At 32.0% G+C, this 20,803-nt stretch overlaps 4 protein-coding genes across 12 annotated transcripts; all 4 read right to left on the bottom strand.

Annotated features, from left to right (window-relative positions):
- Positions 1 to 81: 81 nt before the first annotated feature.
- Positions 82 to 4,546, bottom strand: LOC130943323 (cysteine--tRNA ligase, chloroplastic/mitochondrial). Of its 4 annotated transcripts, none has more exons than XM_057871153.1 (9): positions 4,036 to 4,546; positions 3,867 to 3,930; positions 2,953 to 3,114; positions 2,511 to 2,681; positions 2,095 to 2,376; positions 1,809 to 1,934; positions 1,420 to 1,623; positions 898 to 999; positions 82 to 574 (listed from the first exon to the last, which is right to left on the bottom strand). In XM_057871153.1, exons 1-9 carry the CDS (start codon positions 4,425 to 4,427, stop codon positions 338 to 340), a joined length of 1,740 nt encoding a protein of 579 aa, XP_057727136.1. In that variant the 5' UTR covers positions 4,428 to 4,546; the 3' UTR covers positions 82 to 337. The 4 variants fall into 4 exon arrangements, with proteins under 4 accessions (XP_057727136.1, XP_057727137.1, XP_057727138.1 ...); XM_057871154.1 differs by having other exon boundaries at positions 84 to 574; positions 3,867 to 3,934; positions 4,036 to 4,308; XM_057871155.1 differs by having other exon boundaries at positions 84 to 574; positions 2,953 to 3,145; positions 4,036 to 4,211.
- Positions 4,547 to 5,480: 934 nt separating this feature from the next.
- LOC130943789 (ER membrane protein complex subunit 7 homolog) lies at positions 5,481 to 8,048 on the bottom strand. The gene is made up of 6 exons (XM_057871810.1): positions 7,849 to 8,048; positions 7,692 to 7,738; positions 6,842 to 6,950; positions 6,590 to 6,653; positions 6,378 to 6,494; positions 5,481 to 6,271 (listed from the first exon to the last, which is right to left on the bottom strand). Exons 1-6 carry the CDS (start codon positions 7,923 to 7,925, stop codon positions 6,041 to 6,043), a joined length of 645 nt encoding a protein of 214 aa, XP_057727793.1. The 5' UTR covers positions 7,926 to 8,048; the 3' UTR covers positions 5,481 to 6,040.
- Positions 8,049 to 11,687: 3,639 nt separating this feature from the next.
- On the bottom strand, positions 11,688 to 13,830 carry LOC130944167 (pentatricopeptide repeat-containing protein At5g66520-like). Its single transcript, XM_057872353.1, has one exon. It carries the CDS (start codon positions 13,822 to 13,824, stop codon positions 11,980 to 11,982), a length of 1,845 nt encoding a protein of 614 aa, XP_057728336.1. The 5' UTR covers positions 13,825 to 13,830; the 3' UTR covers positions 11,688 to 11,979.
- Positions 13,831 to 15,040: 1,210 nt separating this feature from the next.
- Positions 15,041 to 19,271, bottom strand: LOC130946723 (uncharacterized vacuolar membrane protein YML018C-like). 6 transcript variants are annotated; one of them, XM_057875559.1, is made up of 8 exons: positions 19,144 to 19,271; positions 18,040 to 18,438; positions 17,340 to 17,551; positions 16,931 to 17,001; positions 16,745 to 16,846; positions 16,468 to 16,585; positions 16,115 to 16,250; positions 15,041 to 15,334 (listed from the first exon to the last, which is right to left on the bottom strand). In XM_057875559.1, the coding sequence occupies exons 1-8, from the start codon at positions 19,234 to 19,236 to the stop codon at positions 15,263 to 15,265; spliced, it is 1,203 nt and encodes a 400-aa protein (XP_057731542.1). In that variant the 5' UTR covers positions 19,237 to 19,271; the 3' UTR covers positions 15,041 to 15,262. The 6 variants fall into 6 exon arrangements, with proteins under 6 accessions (XP_057731542.1, XP_057731545.1, XP_057731543.1 ...); XM_057875562.1 differs by lacking the exon at positions 19,144 to 19,271 and adding an exon at positions 18,646 to 18,921; XM_057875560.1 differs by lacking the exon at positions 19,144 to 19,271 and adding an exon at positions 18,697 to 18,921.
- Between the last annotated feature and the right edge of the window lie 1,532 nt (positions 19,272 to 20,803).

Here is a 20,803-nt window from a genome sequence, read left to right as displayed (position 1 = left end):
CTAAGTTGTTTGAAATTATGGACAAAATAAATTCGAACAAACCAAAATTAATTAAATTGTTTTCATAGAAGTTGAAAGAAGTTTATCCTTAAAAAGTTCGTTATCACCAATTTGGTCCAAAACAAAACTTCATCAATATGGTGACATAAAAGTAACCAATTTGTAATGCCTTACAAAAAATTCAAGCAAAGAATGAAACGTCGCTTGTACCCATAATGAACAGTATTAACAGTAAAACACTGGTCCTAAATAATTCAATACACCAAAATCTTGCTCTCCATTTTCTTGTCTTTGGAGATGTAAGCATATCCTTTTTTGACACCACACCGGTTCCTTCTTATGGTGCATTGTTTTGTTGCTCTTGTAGATGAAGGGGAATGGTAGGCCTCCAAGTTGTGCCATTAGGACTGTCCATGAGAGTAATCCCAACAACAGCCAAATCCTTTCTTATTGCGTCCGATTTGGCGTACTCCTTTTGTATTCTGGCGGCGGCCCGTTCTTCGATTTTCTGCAAGATTTCATCTTCTGTCAAGTTCGCACGTTTCAAAGCTTTTTCTCTAAGCTGCTGCAGAACCTGTAGATATTGATACAAGTTATGTAACTTAGAAACACAAACTCCACCCTTCAGCACCAGTACGTTCACCATTTGATATGGAGAGGGCAATGTTATTTGAATTGCTAGTTCTTGTTCCCCATTAGATTCTGATGCAGATATGGGAATTTATGGAAATTGGGAGGGTGAAAAATGACTGAGCGAACTAAGAGGTGGAGAAAATTTAAATACACATAAACTAAGGATTCATACCCCCAACAAAACACGGTCAGGCATGATATCTCAAATGCAAAACATTATTAGACGACAGTGACAGAAACCAACCACTTCAAGTGCATTCATACCTTAGAATAACTTGTAGGCAAAAGTCCTAGAATAGTCAGGACATTCCTGATGCTCTTCTCCAAAGCTGCAAGTGATTCTATTCGGAACTGTCGTTTTTTACCCTGCACCAAGGATTATGAAAATGGATAATCATAAGCAGCATTTATGTGATATCTTGTAGTATTTATTTTCATAAGCATTCATATGAAATCATCCACAAGCTTTAATAAAGTGGCATTCTTTAGCACTGATTTTCTCTAACAAAAGACCTAAGACAACCACTTCAGAATATTTGCATCAAAACCAGTAAGAGGTCAACATAAAGCCCTTTTCAACCTTTTTCTAGGATTATGTCATTGTGATTATATAACAAGTTCCAAAATTAAAATATAAATCAGATTGAATCCAGATGCATTATTAGATAATAACCAAAGATGAAGTTCAATACATCAAACATTTAAAAAAGACATCTATTGCAGCAAAAAATAAATAAATAAATAAATAATCATAATTTCTAAGACACACGCAAGAAAATACCATACCTGACGAGTATGCAGCAAATCATTGATTGATTTTAATGGATCAGCCAGTCCAGACAATACAACCGGGGTGTGTAGATCATCAGACATTGAGGTTACAAAAACATTATGGAAGTTATCAATAATGTTTGCAGTATCTGGTGGGATGGAATCCTTCCTAACTGTCTGATCATGTTGATTCAGAAAGCTTTCACATTCATGCAATGTCTGCAAATACATCGACGTTTCAAGATAGCAACACAACAAATACAATGAAACAATAAAAGAAGCAAGCCCAATTAAGATCCTTCAGAGGCAAATGCATAGAAGATGAAGCATGCAAGATACGCGGATTCACAAATTTAGACACTAAGTGGAGAGAAGAGGTAATTTTTAGCCTAAGAAAGTGGTACCTCGTATATATAAAAAATACGGTCTGAAGCACTTTCAAGCTGTATGATAGAGTAGTTAATTGGAGATTGATAATGCGCACCCATCAAAAAATATCTCAAAGCCAGAGGATGATAAATGTCTACAACCTGATAACCAAGAATGTTTATGGTATAAGGGTTTAAACATTAGACTGGTAATTTGATACTAGAAAATGGTAAGTCCTTGGTAAAAGATATTAGACGTTAGTCTGTTTAAAGATTACATCATACTTAAGCAGGTTCAGTATGAACCATAGTAAGGTGTCACCTGCCGTATTGTGAAAAAGTTTCCCAGAGATTTAGACATCTTCTCGGAGTCAACAGTGACAAATCCATTGTGTACCCATAGGCTTATATCGCTTTTATTACATGCAGCACAACTCTGAGCTATTTCATTTTCATGGTGGGGAAACACAAGGTCAACCCCTCCACCATGGATGTCAAAAGAGTAACCAAGATAAGTTGCACTCATAGCACTGCATTCAATGTGCCAACCAGGTCTTCCAGGACCCCAGGGACTCTCCCAAAATGGCTCTCCTGACTTTGCACACTGCAGAATGGTATTGAATATCCACAATAAAGAAGTTTCAAGGTATAGATCCATCAGCTTTCGATAAATAATGATGAAAACTATTTAATCAATCAGCATTATTATTATTATTATTATTTGTCACCAATATATACCTTCCAGAGAGCAAAATCAGCAGGATGTTTCTTCCTTGAATCAACGGCTACCCTCTCACCAGCTCGATTGTCTTCTAGATCTCGACCGGATAATTTTCCATATTCAGGAAACTTTTCTACACTATAGTATACATCCCCATCAACAATGTAGGCATAACCATTATTAAGTATCTGTCCACAAGCATATTAACTGATCAACAATTTTCAAACAACTGACAGCATCATATTTCATATTTCTTAAACAGACTAAGAAACAAGAAACTGGTATTAATATACTACAAAGAGAAGCATTTCATATACAAATAGCCTTAGAAGCATTTCATATACAAATAGCCTATCAATATAAGCCTTTTCATAAACACAACATGAAACAATAGCCCAGAATTTGACAATCTTCCCATGTTTCATTTGAATGACAAGGAAAAATGGAAAGCAATGATACCTTCTCAATCATATCAATTATTTGGGGCATGTGCTCTGAGACTTTTGGTTCCACAGAAGGAGTCAGACAATTAAGCGTTATCATGTCTTGGCAAAACTCTTCACAGTAGCGTTGACTTAAACTGATTGGATCTTCGCCTAATTCATTTGCTCTAGCAATGATCTACAGAATTTGAAAATTCCAGACTCAGATCCTGTCATACCAATTAAAAGCAGTGGGTACTTTGCATAACAAGAATATAATCAAAATCCAATCACTACTATTTCTTAAGGTCTAAATGATAAAAACAGAATACTACTTGAATGGCCAACATTACAGACAAGCAAGGTCATCGAACCTCATCATAAATTAGAATCTTAAACATAAAATGATTGCAGAAAGAATAAAGCTGTTCACACAGACAGAACTTACATCACATATTCCATTAGAACCTCATTTCTCTCCTCTACTTATTGTAAAGTGACACCAAATGCCTAGTTCAAAAAACAGAATCTTGAAAATAATTTTCTTACCTAAATGATTTTGCTATTATTAATGTTGTTTCCAACAAGTGATAAATCTAAGTACTCAAAGCACAGTCATAGTGAGTTAGGTAAAATTAAAAACAGGAGTAGAGTCATAATCTGAAATTTAATATTTAATATTTACTAAGCATCTGTTTGTTTGGGGAATAAAAGACAGCATTTTTAGAAGCAAACACAAGTAAGAAAAGAAATCACAAGAATTGGATAAAATTGTGTAGAATAGCAAACACAACCAAACGAGTTTTTCTTATCTGCTGTCTGTGTTCCTTTCTCAGTATCTAAACAGAATCAAAGAAAACTATTATATATACCACAACATCATTATCCAAATTTTATACAACCAACTATGGCAATTTAAATAAAAGAGAAAAAGGAACTAGTTTCTCTCACCTTGTCATCTACGTCAGTGAAATTGCGAACATAAGACACTTCGTATCCCAAATGCTTAAGGTACCTGCCTAATTGCAAAACCAACCACCAAAATTCAAACCAATTACTATCAAAACAAGGATTATCATGTTAGGGATTTAGTGATTGAGAGAAAGAAAGAGAGAAGAACCTGAAAAGAAGGTCGAAGTTGACGTAGACGCGAGCATGGCCAATATGGCTGAGATCATAAGCGGTTACACCGCATACGTACATTCCAACCTTGGATTCCACTTTCGGTCTCAAAAGCTCTCTCTTCTTGCTCATCGTGTTGTGCAGCCACAGCTCGGGAGATGGAGCCTTCAGATTCTGGCCCTCCGATTTGGATGCGAAAGTGCTGTTCGCCGTCAACGGCTGAGATTGTCCCACAGAGCTGCTGAAGCAGGAAAAAGAAGAAGAGGAAAGAAGCTTCTTCTTGTTGTTAATGCTGCGGAAGAGAATGGGTCGAGTGAAGTGTGGAATCGAAGAGAAGAAGAAGGGTTTGTAGAATTTGAGAAGAGATAGGGACAGAGATAGTGTTCCCATTTTTTTGGCCCTCACAAGTTCACTTCACGTAATGATTAATGAGGATTGAGAAACACTGAGTCAGCGAGTTCACTCGGTTTATTCATCAGAGAAAGTGTGAACTGAAAACTGTTTAAGTGATGAACTGAAATTCTAGTTCTGAGTCCACTTAAGAGTAATGGTTAAATCAGTGAATGGCATACTCTTCGGATTAACACATTATCCTTTGTTTAAGTGTTTCTTTTTTTCAGCAAAAAATTATTTTAGCTTTTTATTTAAAGATATTTAAATAGATTTGATAAAATAATTAAATTTCTTAAAAGTTAGTTCTCAATTTTTTCCAAAAAATTAAAATAAAAAACTTTTTGGGAAAATATCAATTCCTAACTTTAAAATTCTATCAAAAAATAGAATTATCATTTTTGAAAAATAGAAATACATAACTCAACTCTAAAATTTGACGATTTTACATCAAATAACTTTTTTAGTTTTTTTCCTCTTTGTTGTGAATGAAAAACCTTTTTTAAAAAATAATAAAATAGATCTAAAAATTTGTTTCAAATTTTGTTTTGATTTTTTACATAAACCTTTTTAGTTTTTAATAGTTATTAAACATTTCCACAAAAATTTGAATCAAATGCCAAGATGTTTTCCAAATACAAAATTATTTACTACTTATTAAAATATATATATATATATATATATATATATATATTATATTGTTATTTTTGTCCCATTTAAATTTTTTTAAATTATTTTTCTCAATTATATAAACAAGTTTTCCAGTATTATTTTAATAATTTAGCCTAAATACTAAGTATGAAGCACCAGAAGTTTAAGAACAGTCCAAATTCCGAAATTTAAGGGCTAAGCATACCAATCTAGAACTCGATAGTATGCGAGTATAACATTAACAATTTAACATCATGCTTTGCATAGCAAAAATGCTCGAGTGTCATCATGTTATGTGGTCCAAAGTTTTAACAAAACTGAACTTAGTAGAATTGTTTAACTTCATGTTTCTCCTACCTATAGTAATCAATAAGCCAATAAGGTGCTAAGCTTGAAGAGGAAGACAACCAACTCCACTCATCCACTATGCAGCAAAAAGAGATCACAATTCAATTCTTTTCTCGAGCGAAAGAATGACTAGAAGAATATTATACAAGTTTCTACTTTCAAACCAAAAAGTTCCTATCCATATGAGTGCATGTTTGTAAGGTGAGCATTATAATCGATGTCCTACACTGAGTGTTTAAATTAAATCAAACTTTCTAACATCTTATCAGGAATTTCCAAATTCAACTATTCCAGAATATAAATACCAAAGATATTTTTCTTAGCATCCATAACAAACTTTGGCAATCATAGTATGCCACAAATCTTGAGCTCCTGTTCAGTTCAATCACCTTGCTCACTTGTTCCTTATTGCTCATACACCTAATTGCTTCTTGCAGCACCAGGTAACATGCTTGCCAAAGATGGAACTCCTTGATTTCTCATTTCTTCTTGTGCACGTCTCATTTCTTCGGATCTGTTCCCATCACATCATAATGGAGCCATCAGCATAAATTATGCAAAGTGTAGGGTAATATACTAATATGCTGCTTTATAGTCTATACACTGAGAAACAACTACCATTTGGCAGAGATAAACAACGATAATTCGAAAAAAAAGATAAACAACCAAGGAAATGCAAAACAGATAAACCACCACGGAAATGAAAAAAGTTCACAGAGAAACTTAAGAGGCATACCCATGTTCTCCATTAATTTGGGCATGAGGAAGACAACAATGAGCATAAATCCCACCATCAGACCCATTGGACTTTTCACAATGGACATAATAGAGAATGGTTCCCTAATCTGTAACAAAACAAGATAACAATACGAAGACATTCATATGACTATTTGAAAGGAATGAAGAAGGAAAGATGGGAACATGTCTAAATAGTTTGTAGACTTAAACAACCTCATAATATTGTTCCTCCTTCAATGGCTCTAACACAAACTCAGTGAGCCCCCTCCTACTTTCCGTCAATGCTGCCTGTATTTTGCCAGGGTTTCTGGCGCTGACATCAACTCGTACCTTTCCAGATAAACAACAATTATTGATAACTAAGCATATCTAGAATAAAACGTGAGAGAAAAATTTAACATGAAATTTTCGGATTGAGTATCCACCGGAGAGAAGAAATAGCCCAGTGCAGCCACTTCAATTAGATGAGTCCCTGCAGGGACGTTGTGGCTTAAAGCAAACATGTTAAGGAACTAGTTTGTTGCTCAACAACGAAATACTATCATTAACTATAACCTTGCAAAAGCAATATCAGGACAGCAAAGAGAGATCAAATTAATAATGACCTGAAGTATTGCAATAGCAGTTATCATGCAAATTGAAATGAGTTTAAAATGAAGATGTAAATTAAAGGATACAATGAGAAATATCCATCAGGCCTCAAAAAAGTAACTCTCTGACCACCATTGAGTATGACTTTGACATTCGACACTTTTCCAGGAATTATATAGTCTTTTGTTCCTAAATCTGCAAACAAATTTATGCACACCATTAACAAGAGCCATGCCTTGTCTCACTCGGTAGTCAAACCAACACCACCTTACAAGCAAACACTAAACTCATGCTACATTCAAGGAATGGATGCACAAAAAGGATTATAAATAAGCCACGATGAAGTCTTGGCATTTCAACCTCTTACTAACTACAATGAACTCTCACTCGTCAAAGAAACAGCTTTCAAAATCTATTAAACTGATGCCTAGTCTAATAACAGAAAGCCATTAACTCTAGCAAAACCTTGCTGAATTCCACTCTATTAACATTATCAGATACACCTAAGTAAATGAAATGACACCGGAGATGCTAACAGGCCCTGACAGCCACCTTCCTAAATATTTCAAATTAAAATCGATACTATAAACCAACCGAAGCTTCAAATTAGATGAATTCGGAATGACTAAATCAAACTTGATTCTGGTGTGAACTCCAAAACAATATGAACAGCTTGAACTGACATATGACCCCAAGCACCATTACCAGTCCCATCAACAATTCAAAGTCAATCTCACATATTAAAGTGCTTTAGTGCATCAATATATTAAAGTTGAAAACTTTAGTTCATCTAAGTTTATTGAACAAAATTAAAAAATCTACCAATTCGAATGCAATTGTTATTCGCATCAGTTACCATCCAACAATTAGATTTTGAATTAACTAAAAAGTAAGAAAATAAAAATCAGAGTGACAAAAAGGAAAAACAAAACATACTGCTGGGGATCTTCACTCGACCATAAATGGTGTAACCTTCAGCGGACCTGAAAAAAAAAAAACAAATTAGGATTAAAATCGATCCACATAACATAATTCTAAATCGGAGAGAACAAACGGAAAATTAGGGTTAAGGGGAAAAAATGAGAATTGATACCCGGTGGTAGATTGAGCGAGTGCGAAGCAGATGAATAATTGAAGAGAGAGAAGAAGAAGAAGCGATTTGGGTTGCATCGTGAATCTAGAAACCTTTGTTTTTGTCAGCTGAAACCAAAAACAGGGTTTGATTTCAACTGTTAGAGGGAGAAGATGCCACTCTACTGGGGTGTGGGGGATCTGGTGTTGCAGAATAAGTATAGAAACTTATTAATTTTTAATTAGTTTTAATGTTAGTTAATTTTTTATAAAAAAATTATTAGTTAATTTTTTTATAGCATTTATAGTTAAAATTTGTTATTTATAATTTAAAAAATTAATTGATATTAGTTTTGTAATTAAAATCTGGATCATTTATATGAATAAATAGTTTAGGATTAAAAATTATATAGATATCCTAAATTAATTTTATTTAATTTACATAAAAATATTTAAGATAGAGGTATAATAAGAATTCATTTAAGATATTTATATAATTTTTAATTTTAAATTATTTATTCGTGTAAATTATCTCTTATTTTATATTGTTTTTTGACAAAGTTATTTATCTTAGAAGAAGAAAAGTAGAAAATATTATAATGTTCAAATTTTTAAGATATATTATTAATAAATAAACGATAGATATATATCATTAATATCTCAAATCAAGTAAAATTTGTACCTTCCAAAATCTATCCATATTCAAAACTGTTTTAAATCTTAATTAAATAAGTATTTTTATTGTTCTATAATACAAATCTATCTTTTAAGTATTTTAAAATAAAATTTGAATGAGATTTATCTATATCTATATATAGATCGATAATATTAAATTAGATTTAAATAAAATAAAAAAATATAAATCATGCTATCTAATAAATTAAAATTTGATTTTAAAATAAGATAAAAGATTATTAAATATACTTTTTTTAATTAAAAATTCTGAGACACTATTATATATAGTAGTGAAAATTAAAAGAATCCATGATTGAATTGACTAGCAGTGAAAAAAAAAAAGAATTGACTAGCAGTGAAAAAAAAAAGTAAAACTCTGAATCGACTAGAAAGAAGAAAGATGGAGTGTGATCCAACATCCATGAACTTTTGCAAGAAGAACTTAGAGAAAGACAAAAAAGCCATGCAGCACAGAGAAGATGATTACAAGAAATCTTATAGAGAGGCGAAGTTAATGGCAGCATTCTTAAAGAACCTAATCAGTGTAGATTCAAAGAAAGAAAGCGGTGGTTGGGATAAAAGATGGGTTGATCCCTTCTCTCCTCCTCCGAGCGAACTTAAGGCTCTGGCCATATCGAAGATCACTTATGGGGATGGCGGTTATCACTTCTATAAGCAAAAGTATCTTGCAGTGTACAATCCTATAAAAAATTTCAACCGTGATCAAGACAAATCTATCAAAAACAAAGTACGCAACTGGTTTCGGATAAAGAATTCAAAGAAACAATATAGAAGAAAGTTCGAAAATACTACCGCTAAGCTTAACAACAATGATAAATTATCTCCTTTTACATCTATGGATACTACTAATTCTTTAAAAGTATTTTTCTGTTACTTAGCAACAACATAAACAACTTTAGAAATAAGTTTTTGAATCTCTTCGTTACTTTCATCTTATGTAATTCATCTCTAGATAATTATACATATATCCATGGCCAACTTATATATTTCTTTTTTGCATATTCAACCTAAAAGTTTATCCTTCACTTATATTTATTGCGTTATGGAATTTTTTTTATTATAATAATATAGACAAATTTAATTATTCGTCCAATGCAAGATTGATGACGTTTATTATTTAACTGAAAAAATATTTAATTTCATATGTATAAGTATACATAAATATATTATTACTAATTTAGTGATTTGTTTTTATTATACATATAATATTTTTATAAATATTAAGAGTTAATCATCATATATTTATAAATACTTGTATGCATTACACATGTAATCTAACCTCAAAAATAATAATTTTCAACATAATAATTAATTTTTTTTAATTGAGTAATCAAACTTTTCTATAATAAAATAATCAATTTTTTATGAATATAAAATGATTCACCAATAAATTTTGTATTTTATTCGTATCTCTGCTATAAATGTAAATCAATTGGCCAAAATCACCCTAAATTTAACATCATATTATTCCAGTTTAAATCTAACAATAAATTAATATATTTTTAAAAAATAAAGAGAACTACCACGGGATAATACACGGTAAAATTTTGACATGGGCTGGGCAATAGCCTAAATCCTAAACGCGCGAGTAAAATAAGATACCTATTCTCTCCTCAACTTCATGCAAATGCTAGCCTTGGTCATGCAAGTTTTGTACTCATTTTAGTTGAACTTGTTTTTTTAATTGCACTCGTTATTTTAGTTTTATTCTTTGTTTTAGTTGGACTCTTTATCTTTATTTGACTCGATATTTCATCAGTTGCATCCATTGCAAAATATAGCAATTTATTATTTATATGTCCTACTAAATCATGCAGCATGCTACGATTTTTATCATTGTAGTTTTTATCACATTGTTCAACTATTTTTATCACTGTGTACTTTGAGTTTATTTGAATGAGTTTAAAAAAAAAGATCTTTTTTTGAATTTTTTTAAAAAGATTTTATGAAAAAGTAAAAGTAATTTTATGTTTAGATATCTCATTTAAAAAGATTTTTTTATTTATCAATTATATTTTGGTATAACAATATAAAAATATTTTTTTGTTTATTTATTACATAAAAAATATCTTTTTTTTTAAGAAAAAAATCTTTAAAAAAAATACAAGTTCTTACAAAAGATTTTTTTTTATTTTCTAGTACTTTTACTTTTACTACTAAAAATTTGCCAAATACATTAAAAAATAAAAAAATTATTAAAATTTTTTTTTTATCAAAATAATGGCGTCCCAACAAGCACCTAGATAATTATTGTCTGTGCTCCCAACGATTTATTATTCTATGTATACGATGTACAGTAATATGTATTACTAAAATTGATTTAATACTCAACATGCTAAATCAAATTTAAATTTATTCAATTTATACAAAAATATTTAAAATAGACGTGTAATTAAAATTAGTTTAGAATATCTGTATAATTTTTAATCCTAAATTATTTATTCATGTAAATTACTCTAAATTCAATAGTACACACATTATATAACTTAAAAGTTAAATTATTTCACTCATAGTATTTTCTTAACGAGCAAATGTTGTGGATTTTTTTTATTTAAATAAAATAAATTCTTATTTACCGATAATAATAGAAAAAATTATATTTTTGTGTATTATATATTAGTTTCACAAGTAGCATATTGTCATATATATGCGAAATTAAGGTAAAATATAATTTCGTCGTCAATTACTCAAATATAATTCCGTACTCGAAGCATCCGAAATTGAAAAAATTAACTCTCATATGAACAAATTAACTTACATCTTTCAACAGGTCATTTAAATTTTTTATTTTCAATTTTAAAACAAATATGTCAATTAATAAAACTCTATTTGAATTTAAATTAAATATTAAAAAAATAAAAATGAATAAATAAAAATTCAGATATTTTTACAAATTCATAAATTTAAAATAGAACGATTAACAATTTTTTAAAAACGATTAAAACTCATCTTTTACTCATTGATATCTAAAGAGTGATGTTCCAAACCTTTAATGTTGAATAAGTGAATAAATCTCATATTCTTGCCCTTCTAAGTGCTTCTCCTTTATTTTTTTTTCTTTTTCATATTTAAATAAAAAACAAATGCAAGTTGTTTGACCAATATAAATATTATTTAATTAATTTACAAAATCATAATTAAATAGATGGCTACATCACTAATTAGGCAAGGAGCCAGTGCACTAACTAGCCTGTACACTAACTATACCTATTTTACCTTCTAAAGGAGGTAAATATATATGGACATAATAATCAGATAATTACAAGAATACTGTTTTTGGTTACAGGTGATGTGAAAAAGGATCTTGACATATTAGTATATTACAAATAGAAAATGCTAGGAGTAATTATTTTTGGTGAAAAAAAGGGACGGTTGGTTACTATTAGCTCAAATATAATAAATAAAAAAAATATTGGTCATCTAACATTTGTAATTACAAAATACTGGTAATTGATTTTCACCAGTAGTCATTACAAGAACAAGTCCCATTGCTAAAATGGTGGAAACGATTCCTGTCCCTTAGAATTATATCACACTCATAAACTTTTGAGATCAATTTACATGCTTGGTGGCAGTCTTTACAAACCCTCAGATTCTTGGTGATTCTCAAGGTTTCTCCTGGTTTATTTTTTAACAACCCATAAGCAATTGCAAGCTTTTCGCTATGATAGAACAGGGGACTCTCCCCTTCTTCCTCAGCAAGATCATGCAACACACCTTCATTTTCCGGAACATAACCAACCATCTTGATTGATTCCAATATCTCACCAACTTTGGCATACACTTCTTGAGACAGAGGATGAGTCCTTTCTCCTGCAACAAATTCGTTAACAGTACCCTCCATTTCGATCATCGAAAAGCCGGGCACCTTCTTCACTCCTCTATCATTCATCACTTTCCTCACATTAGCAACTTCTTGCCATTTACCACAATCAGCATATATGTTAGCTAGCAGTACATAACGGCCACTATTTCCAGGCTCTAGCTCAATCACCCTCTTGCCTATTTCCTCTCCTAACTCGAGGTTTCCATGGATTTTACAAGCTCCGAGAAGTGCACCTAACGCACCGGCATCAGGGTTCATTGGCATCTCATCTATGACCTTTCTTGCTTCCTCCAGCCTTCCAGCCCTGGCAAGCAAATCAACCATGCAGCCATAATGCTCCTTTGCAGGCTCAATGCCATGAACTTCTGTCATGTAACGAAAGTAATAGCGGCCTTCCTCAACTAACCCTGAATGAGCACAAGCACTCAGGACATTGACAAAGGTAACACTGTCAGGGGAAACCATCTCTTTCTCCATCTCCCTAAAAAGCCTAATAGCATCTTTTCCTTTTCCATGCATTGCAAACCCTCCAATCATGCAGTTCCATGAAGAAAGGCCTTTCACCTGCAACCCACCGAACACCTTGAAAGCCTTGTCCAAACAGCCACACTTGCAATACATGTCAATAATGGTGGTAGCGAGCTTCGAGTCCAAATCAATCCCACTCCTCACAACATACCGATATATCCACTCTCCCATCTCCAAAGCACCAACTCCAGTACAAGCAGAAAGCATGGTAGCAGCTACATACATATCCAGCTCCACCTCCTCCTCCTTCCTCATCCTATGAAACAAACCAAAAGCCTCTCGAAACCGATTGCTGCCAACGAAAGCCGCAATGACAGCATTCCAAGCAACAGAATTCTTCTGTGGCAAGAGCTCGAATACAGCGAGAGCCTCGTCCACAAGCCCCCATTGAGCATACCCAGAAATCATAATAGTCCAAGACACAACACTCCTCACAGGCATTCTATCAAACACCTTCCTTGCATCACCCAACAAACCAAAACTAACATACATGTGAGCTAAGGCATTGAGAGCATAAACATCCGATCCAAACCCAAACTTGAGAACATGGGCATGGACCTGTCTGCCATGGGGAATTGTAGCGGAGAGTGATGAGGATTTGATGAGAGAGGGGAAGGTGAAGTTGTTGGGTGAGAGAGCGCGATGGAGCATGTCAGAGTAGAAGAGGAGGGAAATGGAGGGGGTTTGGGAGAGGGAGAAGGCTCTGATAAGAGTGTTGAAGAGAAAGGTGTCAGGGTTTGGGAGGGTGGAAAAGAGGGTGACAGCGTAGCGGAGATCGCCGTGTGGAGAGAGGGAGGAGAAGGTGATGAGTGGGGAGATGGCGTGGTTGTCGGAGGAGAGGCCGAGGCGGATGAGAAGAGAGTGGTGCTGCTTGAGTTCCGCCATGGATGAACATGATGATGGTGATGGTGTATTGATCTTCGGGTGAAGGACACAGCAATTAATCATCCCCGTTTTGATGGAGAAAATGGAAACAAAAATTTAACATGCATATAAGTGAAGTAATAAATAACACTGATACTAAAACCCTAAAAGGGTAGTGCTCCTCCGAGCCAATGGTCTAAGTGTACAATGTGTACAATAGACTAAATTTATGGTTCATGAATAAAATGAACATCACTTATACTATCTAAAATAGTCATAAACCCACTCATCCTAAAAACTTAAGCTGATTTTGGAGTTCTCCAAGGATTGAAGTCCTGACCTTTCGAATCTAGAACTCTAATATCATATAATGAAACCACTAATCCCAAAAGCGTAACCTGATAGGACAATGTAACACTAATGATTATATCACTAATACTTCCTAAATCTCCATTGTACGCATTGTACGCTTAAACCATTGGCTCCCTATACTTTCCCATACTAAAAAACTAATATTATGACGGTTAATTTCAGTTAATATTATAACGGTTTTGTCTTGTAAATAATGTAAATAATGGGTTCTAGAATGGACTTAATAAAGTAAAAGAAAAATACTACATCCCAAATTATCTCATAAACCTTAACATTAGGACACCTAGTGAATTAAACATTCAGTCATTGTTAACTATACATGAGTAAATCGAATAAAAAAAATAACAATCCAATTAAAAATAATGAACATAATCATCTGCATACTGTTGAATTGAACATTCGACATATCCATTATTCACATTATTTAGTATTCTCATTGTCTACCTATACTTTTTTATATTATAATAAATTATTAAATTAAATAAGTATAAAATTCATTAAAAATAAATTTTTATTGAATTTAAATTTTAAATATTTTATTTTTTAAAAATTTTAAATATTTTTGTGTTAATAAGTTTTAATAAAATATTTTTTTATAATATTTTTAAAATGTACCTTTAATATACATGTTTGTTAGCGATATCCTTTATATAAAACAAATGTTGGTATAAATGATAAATAGTATTAGGTGAAGTAAAAAATTAATGGTCCAATAAAAGAAAAAAAAATTAGATGTTTAAATGAAAGAACACAAAAAATATAGTTTAGTAGGAAAATAAAGGGGAAAAAATAATAGTTAGTAGTGGAGTGAGAACCTAATCATTACAAAAACGAATTTACTGGGAAAAAAAAAACCTGAATTACAATTGCAAGAAAATTAAAACAAATTGAATAATGTGTAAAGAGACTTTATTATTCTCATGGTGCAATATGGCTAGCTAATTGCTCAACCTGATATATATAAAGATTACAAAACCTATATACAAAAGAATACATTTTTATGCTCTTTGTGCCTTCATTAACAAAACACCCAAAACTTGGATACTTGCCTTGGCTAAATAGAACTTTTTATTGTGCCATGGTATACACAAGAAAATGGCTAACATGAAAAGAATACTTTGCCAAAAAAAATAATCTAGAAAACTATATCCTAAAATTTGAATGATTTCCACTTCTTTGACAACCAATCTGAAAGGTTAGCTAATACAAAGCCAGCAAATACCTGCAACACAAAAACAATATCAATACCAACACCAATTCCAACAATTAGTATATGTCAACAAAATTTAAAAATGATTTGGCAATTGTGATTTGTGGTATCCATGGTGTGTGTTTGGATTTTAGTTAGTTGGATCATAATTTATTGTGCCTATTTTTATGTAGTTTAGTTTCCATTATATCAAAAGGAGTGTGAAGAGAAGAAGCAAAATTCTTCTTTTGGTTTTTGAAGTAAAAAATTGTGGTTATAGGTAGTAACAAGTGCAAGAAAATAAGATTGCCAAACACACAATTTGATAAGCACAAAGAAGAATTTCTAATAAAAAAATTTAAGCGTTGTAGAGGTGATTTGGATAAGCTAGCTGGTTGTAATTTTTGACTTGGTCAAAATTAGATAAGTTATCTAGTTGCAAACTTGCAATCTATGAGTTAGTCAAAGAAGAAATTGCAACAAATCACATGATGTAAACAAAGGGAAACAAATTGTGATATTTTGTCCCATCAATTCCAGTAACCCAACAAGGGGAAGAGAAACACTTCATCAAAATCACTCTTAAGAACTACTAGACACACATGACTATAATCTAAAATCAATTTTTACAAACTCTGATAAAATTCATTTTATCTAGAATTTATTCTACAAAAGCAAGAACCATACACTCTAGATTTATGAACTTCTTAAGACCAAGTTGCAAAAAGGAGTTTTCATTTAAAATTTCTGCTTAGCCAAATTTGAGCAAGAATTAAACTGAAGCAGTTACCAGAGGTAACAATGAAACAATACCTGAACTGAGCCAAGAATGTACACTACAGAATATTGCCGACCATGGATCACCATGTCAGCCACCATAGCAAGCGGAATGGTGAGCGACATGCCTAAAGTGGCCACAAGGGGAGTTGTCCATACAACACAAAGTGCCCTGGATACATGAAACAAAAACAACTCACACCATAAGATATTGAGTGATTGTGCAAGTGTGAATAGTCTTTAAGAGTTTAGCTATTTGGTACCCTGGTAAGGAATCAGGATTAGGGAAGTTCTTAAATTTTCACTCCATTCAATACAAATTTCCTGTTTCTAATTCCTTTACCAATGCACTAATAGTATATGATACTAATAAGGTTACTGTCACATACCAGAAGTAATCTGAAACCACACTTCCAATGAATCCATTGGCAAGAACCATTTCATCCATTTTAGCAGATTGAGGAACAGCAAACTTGGGCTCAAGTCCCATGGCCATCAATGGCCAGACTGAGACCAATATAAATCATAATTAGCAATGATTTTATTACATAAATGTTTAAATTTTTCATCCTTGACTTACTATCATTCTAGAAATATATCCCAAAAAGAACATATTCTCACATGTAATAGAAAAAGATAAGAAGTTTGATGCGAGTAAAAACTTACTAAGCCACCAAAGCGCGACTAATGTAAAGAGTCCGATATACCCAAACAGCTTCTGCACATCAACTCTTTCTCCCTCTTCGCCACAAAACTTTTTAAGAAGAACTGCAGCAGTAGCAACAGTTGTGGTTAAGATTCATTTTTTTTATCTGATTAAAAGTAGAACAAACGGCTAAGGTGTTGCTTAACCTGTAAATAGGCCATACGACACGGCCGAGAGAATGCTGAAAAGATCTCCAACGAAAGAGCGCTCTTCATTGCTGGACACAGACATCAATTGTCAATATCCATCAACATTGACTTGAATTTAAATGGCATATATATGGATATAGTCTACAATATAATAATTGCATGATGTAACCAACAAACTCCACCTATGGCATGTTTGGATGGGGAAAAAGTCGCGTGAAAATTTTCATGGACAAGTTTGTTGTGTAAAATTACACATGCAGTTCATCCATGAAAATTTCCATCACATTTTCACCTTCAAATCAGACATACCTCCTACTACATTTAGCATAAATTCTATGATTCTATCCGGTGTTGGTTAGTCAAAACCAGAATAGACGGATTCGACCGAAAAAGATAAAAGGCTTACATTGATATTAAATCATCATCTGCAGCCCAAGTTTTCCCCAGAGTTGTCATAAGAACCCCAGCCATGCTGACAAAAACAGCAACCACTTTTGGTACATTTAGAGAGTCTTGACCCAAAATTGCACCAATAAAAAGAGTGAAAAGCCCGGATGTGGATGATAATACTGTCGAACTTGCGACACTTGTTCGTGCAAGAGCAGCATTTGAGAAGTACTGAAACCAACACAAGAGAATTACATAAGAACCACACTAAGCGTCATCGTTAAGCGCCACGATTCAAGAAACAGAGAATATAAGAATGCAGAAATGATCTTATAGTATCAATCACAAGTTCAAGTATGAGAAGCTTGGAAACATAACATAGTGTATGAGTATGCCATGTTTATAAAATGAAACTACAGCCACAATGAATGGCATGTTTAAGTGTTTAACCACTTAAGGAAACACAATTAATCGTTACAGCTAAGAACATTCAATAAGAAACTAGTTCTCATGGCAATTATCAATAACAATTTTAACTGATGTCTATTCTTCACAAGAATATAAACAAATTGATCTGAAATTTAGGGGACATATTTGTAAAACTTTAGAACACAAACATCATATTTTATAAAATGGATTTAACAACATATATCTCTTGTAAGGCATGCTTTTGTCCTTAACTATAAAAATCAAATGATGATCATTCTGTAGTTGCTTACCTCAGTCAGAAACCAGATAGGTGCAATGTAAAATCCATAAGTAGCAATTTGCTTGCCGGTAAGTTGCTTCTCTGATTTTATCACATGAGTATTATCATTATACTTGGCCATCAACGGCTTGACTTCGGCAAGAGTCGAAACGCCTAATTTGCTATCTTTCCGAATCACACTCCCGAATTCCAGTTCAAAGTTTTTCTCTATTCCACTGCCTTTGACTGGAGGGCCAATCCTGATAAAAAATTTATCTACACTTTCTGCGTTTTTACCACTTTTAGAAGACCGTCGTTTAAGATATTCACAAAACCAGTCCTTAAAGTATGATACTGGGAGGTAAACTACCATAAGAGAAGCTCCAAGATATGTCACTGCAAACGGTTGCTTATAATCTTCAAAAATATCCTGTTTAAAAAAATTTAATCAGAAAAGCTCCAGGTGTAATGCATGGAGACTAATATGCTGATGATAACATTAAAAAATTCTCCCTTAATCAAGATTTAAAAAACATAATCAGGGTTTTTAAGAAAATATTGGCTCCCAGTATGCAGATAAGGATTCAGTAGTTTTATTACTACAAAATCAAAATGAAATGGCATATTTCAAGGGAACCTAATAGATTATGAACAAAAGGATGCAAAATTGTAATGTAAGCCGCCTAACATGATAATTGCATCAGTGAATGATGCATCTGCTTGAACCATAACCTTAAAATCACACAAAGACAACTCAACTATTGCTCTAAGGTTCTCCTTCACTCAACTTCATTTGTAAACAGAAAAGTAAAAAAAAAAAAAAATGTTACTTCCTACTTCCTGGGATATAGGAAGCTTTGGCATCAATCAACTCATATTTTTTTTAAAAAAATTAAAAATAATAGCTTTATTAGCTTCCTCTGTCATTAACAGCATCCTATTTTGGATTACACATGATTAATAACATGAGTTCCTATGTAAAAACCAAAAAAAATTTAACCCCATGCAACAAGTACTAGGCAAATTAACAAACACAAGGAAGGCTCATACAACAATTGAAAGAAAAAAGGCATTGAGATTTAACAAACACATTGATTGCGTGAAAGAGAAGCAACAAGAGGAAGATGCATGTTACCTGGGTAACTTCAGCGGAGGTAACCCATATAATAACAACAGTGCCAATGAGGAACAACCCAGCCCTGTATCTCCAACCCGTCACCATCACCATCGCAAGAGAAAAAAAAATTAAAATGACAAATCTTGCGAGGGTTGCACGGTGGAGGGAGGGTGGATTTTTCTTATTGCAAGGAAAATTGAAAGAAGAAGGAAGAGATTGGTTGGTTGGTTTGTTTCTTTCTGTTAATTTTAGTACTACATATTTATATATATGCAATTGGGATAGTGAAATATAGTGTGGATTTTAATTTTTTCTTCCTCACCTGTCACAAACACAGGTTCTATTGTGGTAATAACTATAAAATAAATAAATAGATAGATAAATAATGATAATGCCACCGTCCACTTGTTCATCCTTGATAAATTCTCGAAAATGTTTTATAGAAAAGAAGGGGACAATTCATTGCCAGCAAGTGGGTGCAGTAATACCTTATGAATTATGATCTAGACACCAAGTTATGTATGTATATTTTTGTTTATTAGCTAAACTAAGTATTTTGGGTTTAAATATTGGGAAAAAAAAGGTTACAAAACCTAAAAGGCTAAAACCTCCTATGAACTTCTAAGGCTATAGTGAATTTTTTTATACACAGCCAATTAGTACTTTAATTTGTGAAATTTATCTTTTAATTTTGGAACATAGCCTTCTAGATGATATATGATGCACATTTCTTATGTAAGTGATATAATTTTTCTTGAGTATTTCTTTTTAAATTTGGTTATTATTTATTAAGAGAGTTATTATAAATAATTGATGGTGATGATAAAGACTATAATAAGACCAAGATTAAAAGGAGGAACAACAATGTCAAATGTCAACAGAGTATTTACCTCAGCTTTTAATAGATAATGCACCCTGTTGTAAAGTTATGATAACTAAAGAAATTGCTATATTTTTTAATACAAATAATAATGATTTCGTATAGGAATAATAAATTGGAGTTATAGATAGATGGGGATGGTAAGTTAACGTAAATATCTGCTAAAATTATTTGCAAGGAAGGTACAAGAATAAAGAACTAGATTGTTTTTAATAGGTTGAATATATGCTTCATATCCACACAAGGGAAAGGAGGAGGGAAATGAACAGAAAGAAGAAGGGAAATGAAAAATGCTTGTTTCATAGTTTAAACATCTCTTATTAGTTATTACATATTAGATAGTTTTCTGCCATTATCCTAAATCTACATTAAAATTAGTTATTAATATAAAATATATATTAAAAAATAAAATACATATTAAAAATAAATTAAGTTATATATATTATAAATAATAATTAATTTTAATATATAAATAATATTTTTATTTTTCTATCATTATTTTAAAGATTTAAAGAGTCATCTAATTCAATTACTTCAGGTAAAATTTAGGTTATTTAAAAAAGAAGTTATCTACCTTGTACTCTAAACTAAAAAGTAAAAACACATATTAAAAATATATATTGAAAACTTTTTTATTAAAAATACAAAAAAACTTAAATTTCCAAAACATTTGTTTTGCATTTACTAAATAAAAAAATTTAAAATTTTTTATTAATGATAAATCCTTAAACTTAAAGAGTATCATAAAATAATTCTAGCAGATTTATAAAATAACCTAATAGATTTGTCAGACTTACC

Source organism: Arachis stenosperma, chromosome 8, assembly GCF_014773155.1.
Source record: "Arachis stenosperma cultivar V10309 chromosome 8, arast.V10309.gnm1.PFL2, whole genome shotgun sequence".
NCBI lineage: Eukaryota > Viridiplantae > Streptophyta > Magnoliopsida > Fabales > Fabaceae > Arachis > Arachis stenosperma.
Note: the sequence above shows the minus strand (reverse complement) of the source record. Positions and strands in the feature narration are given on the sequence as shown.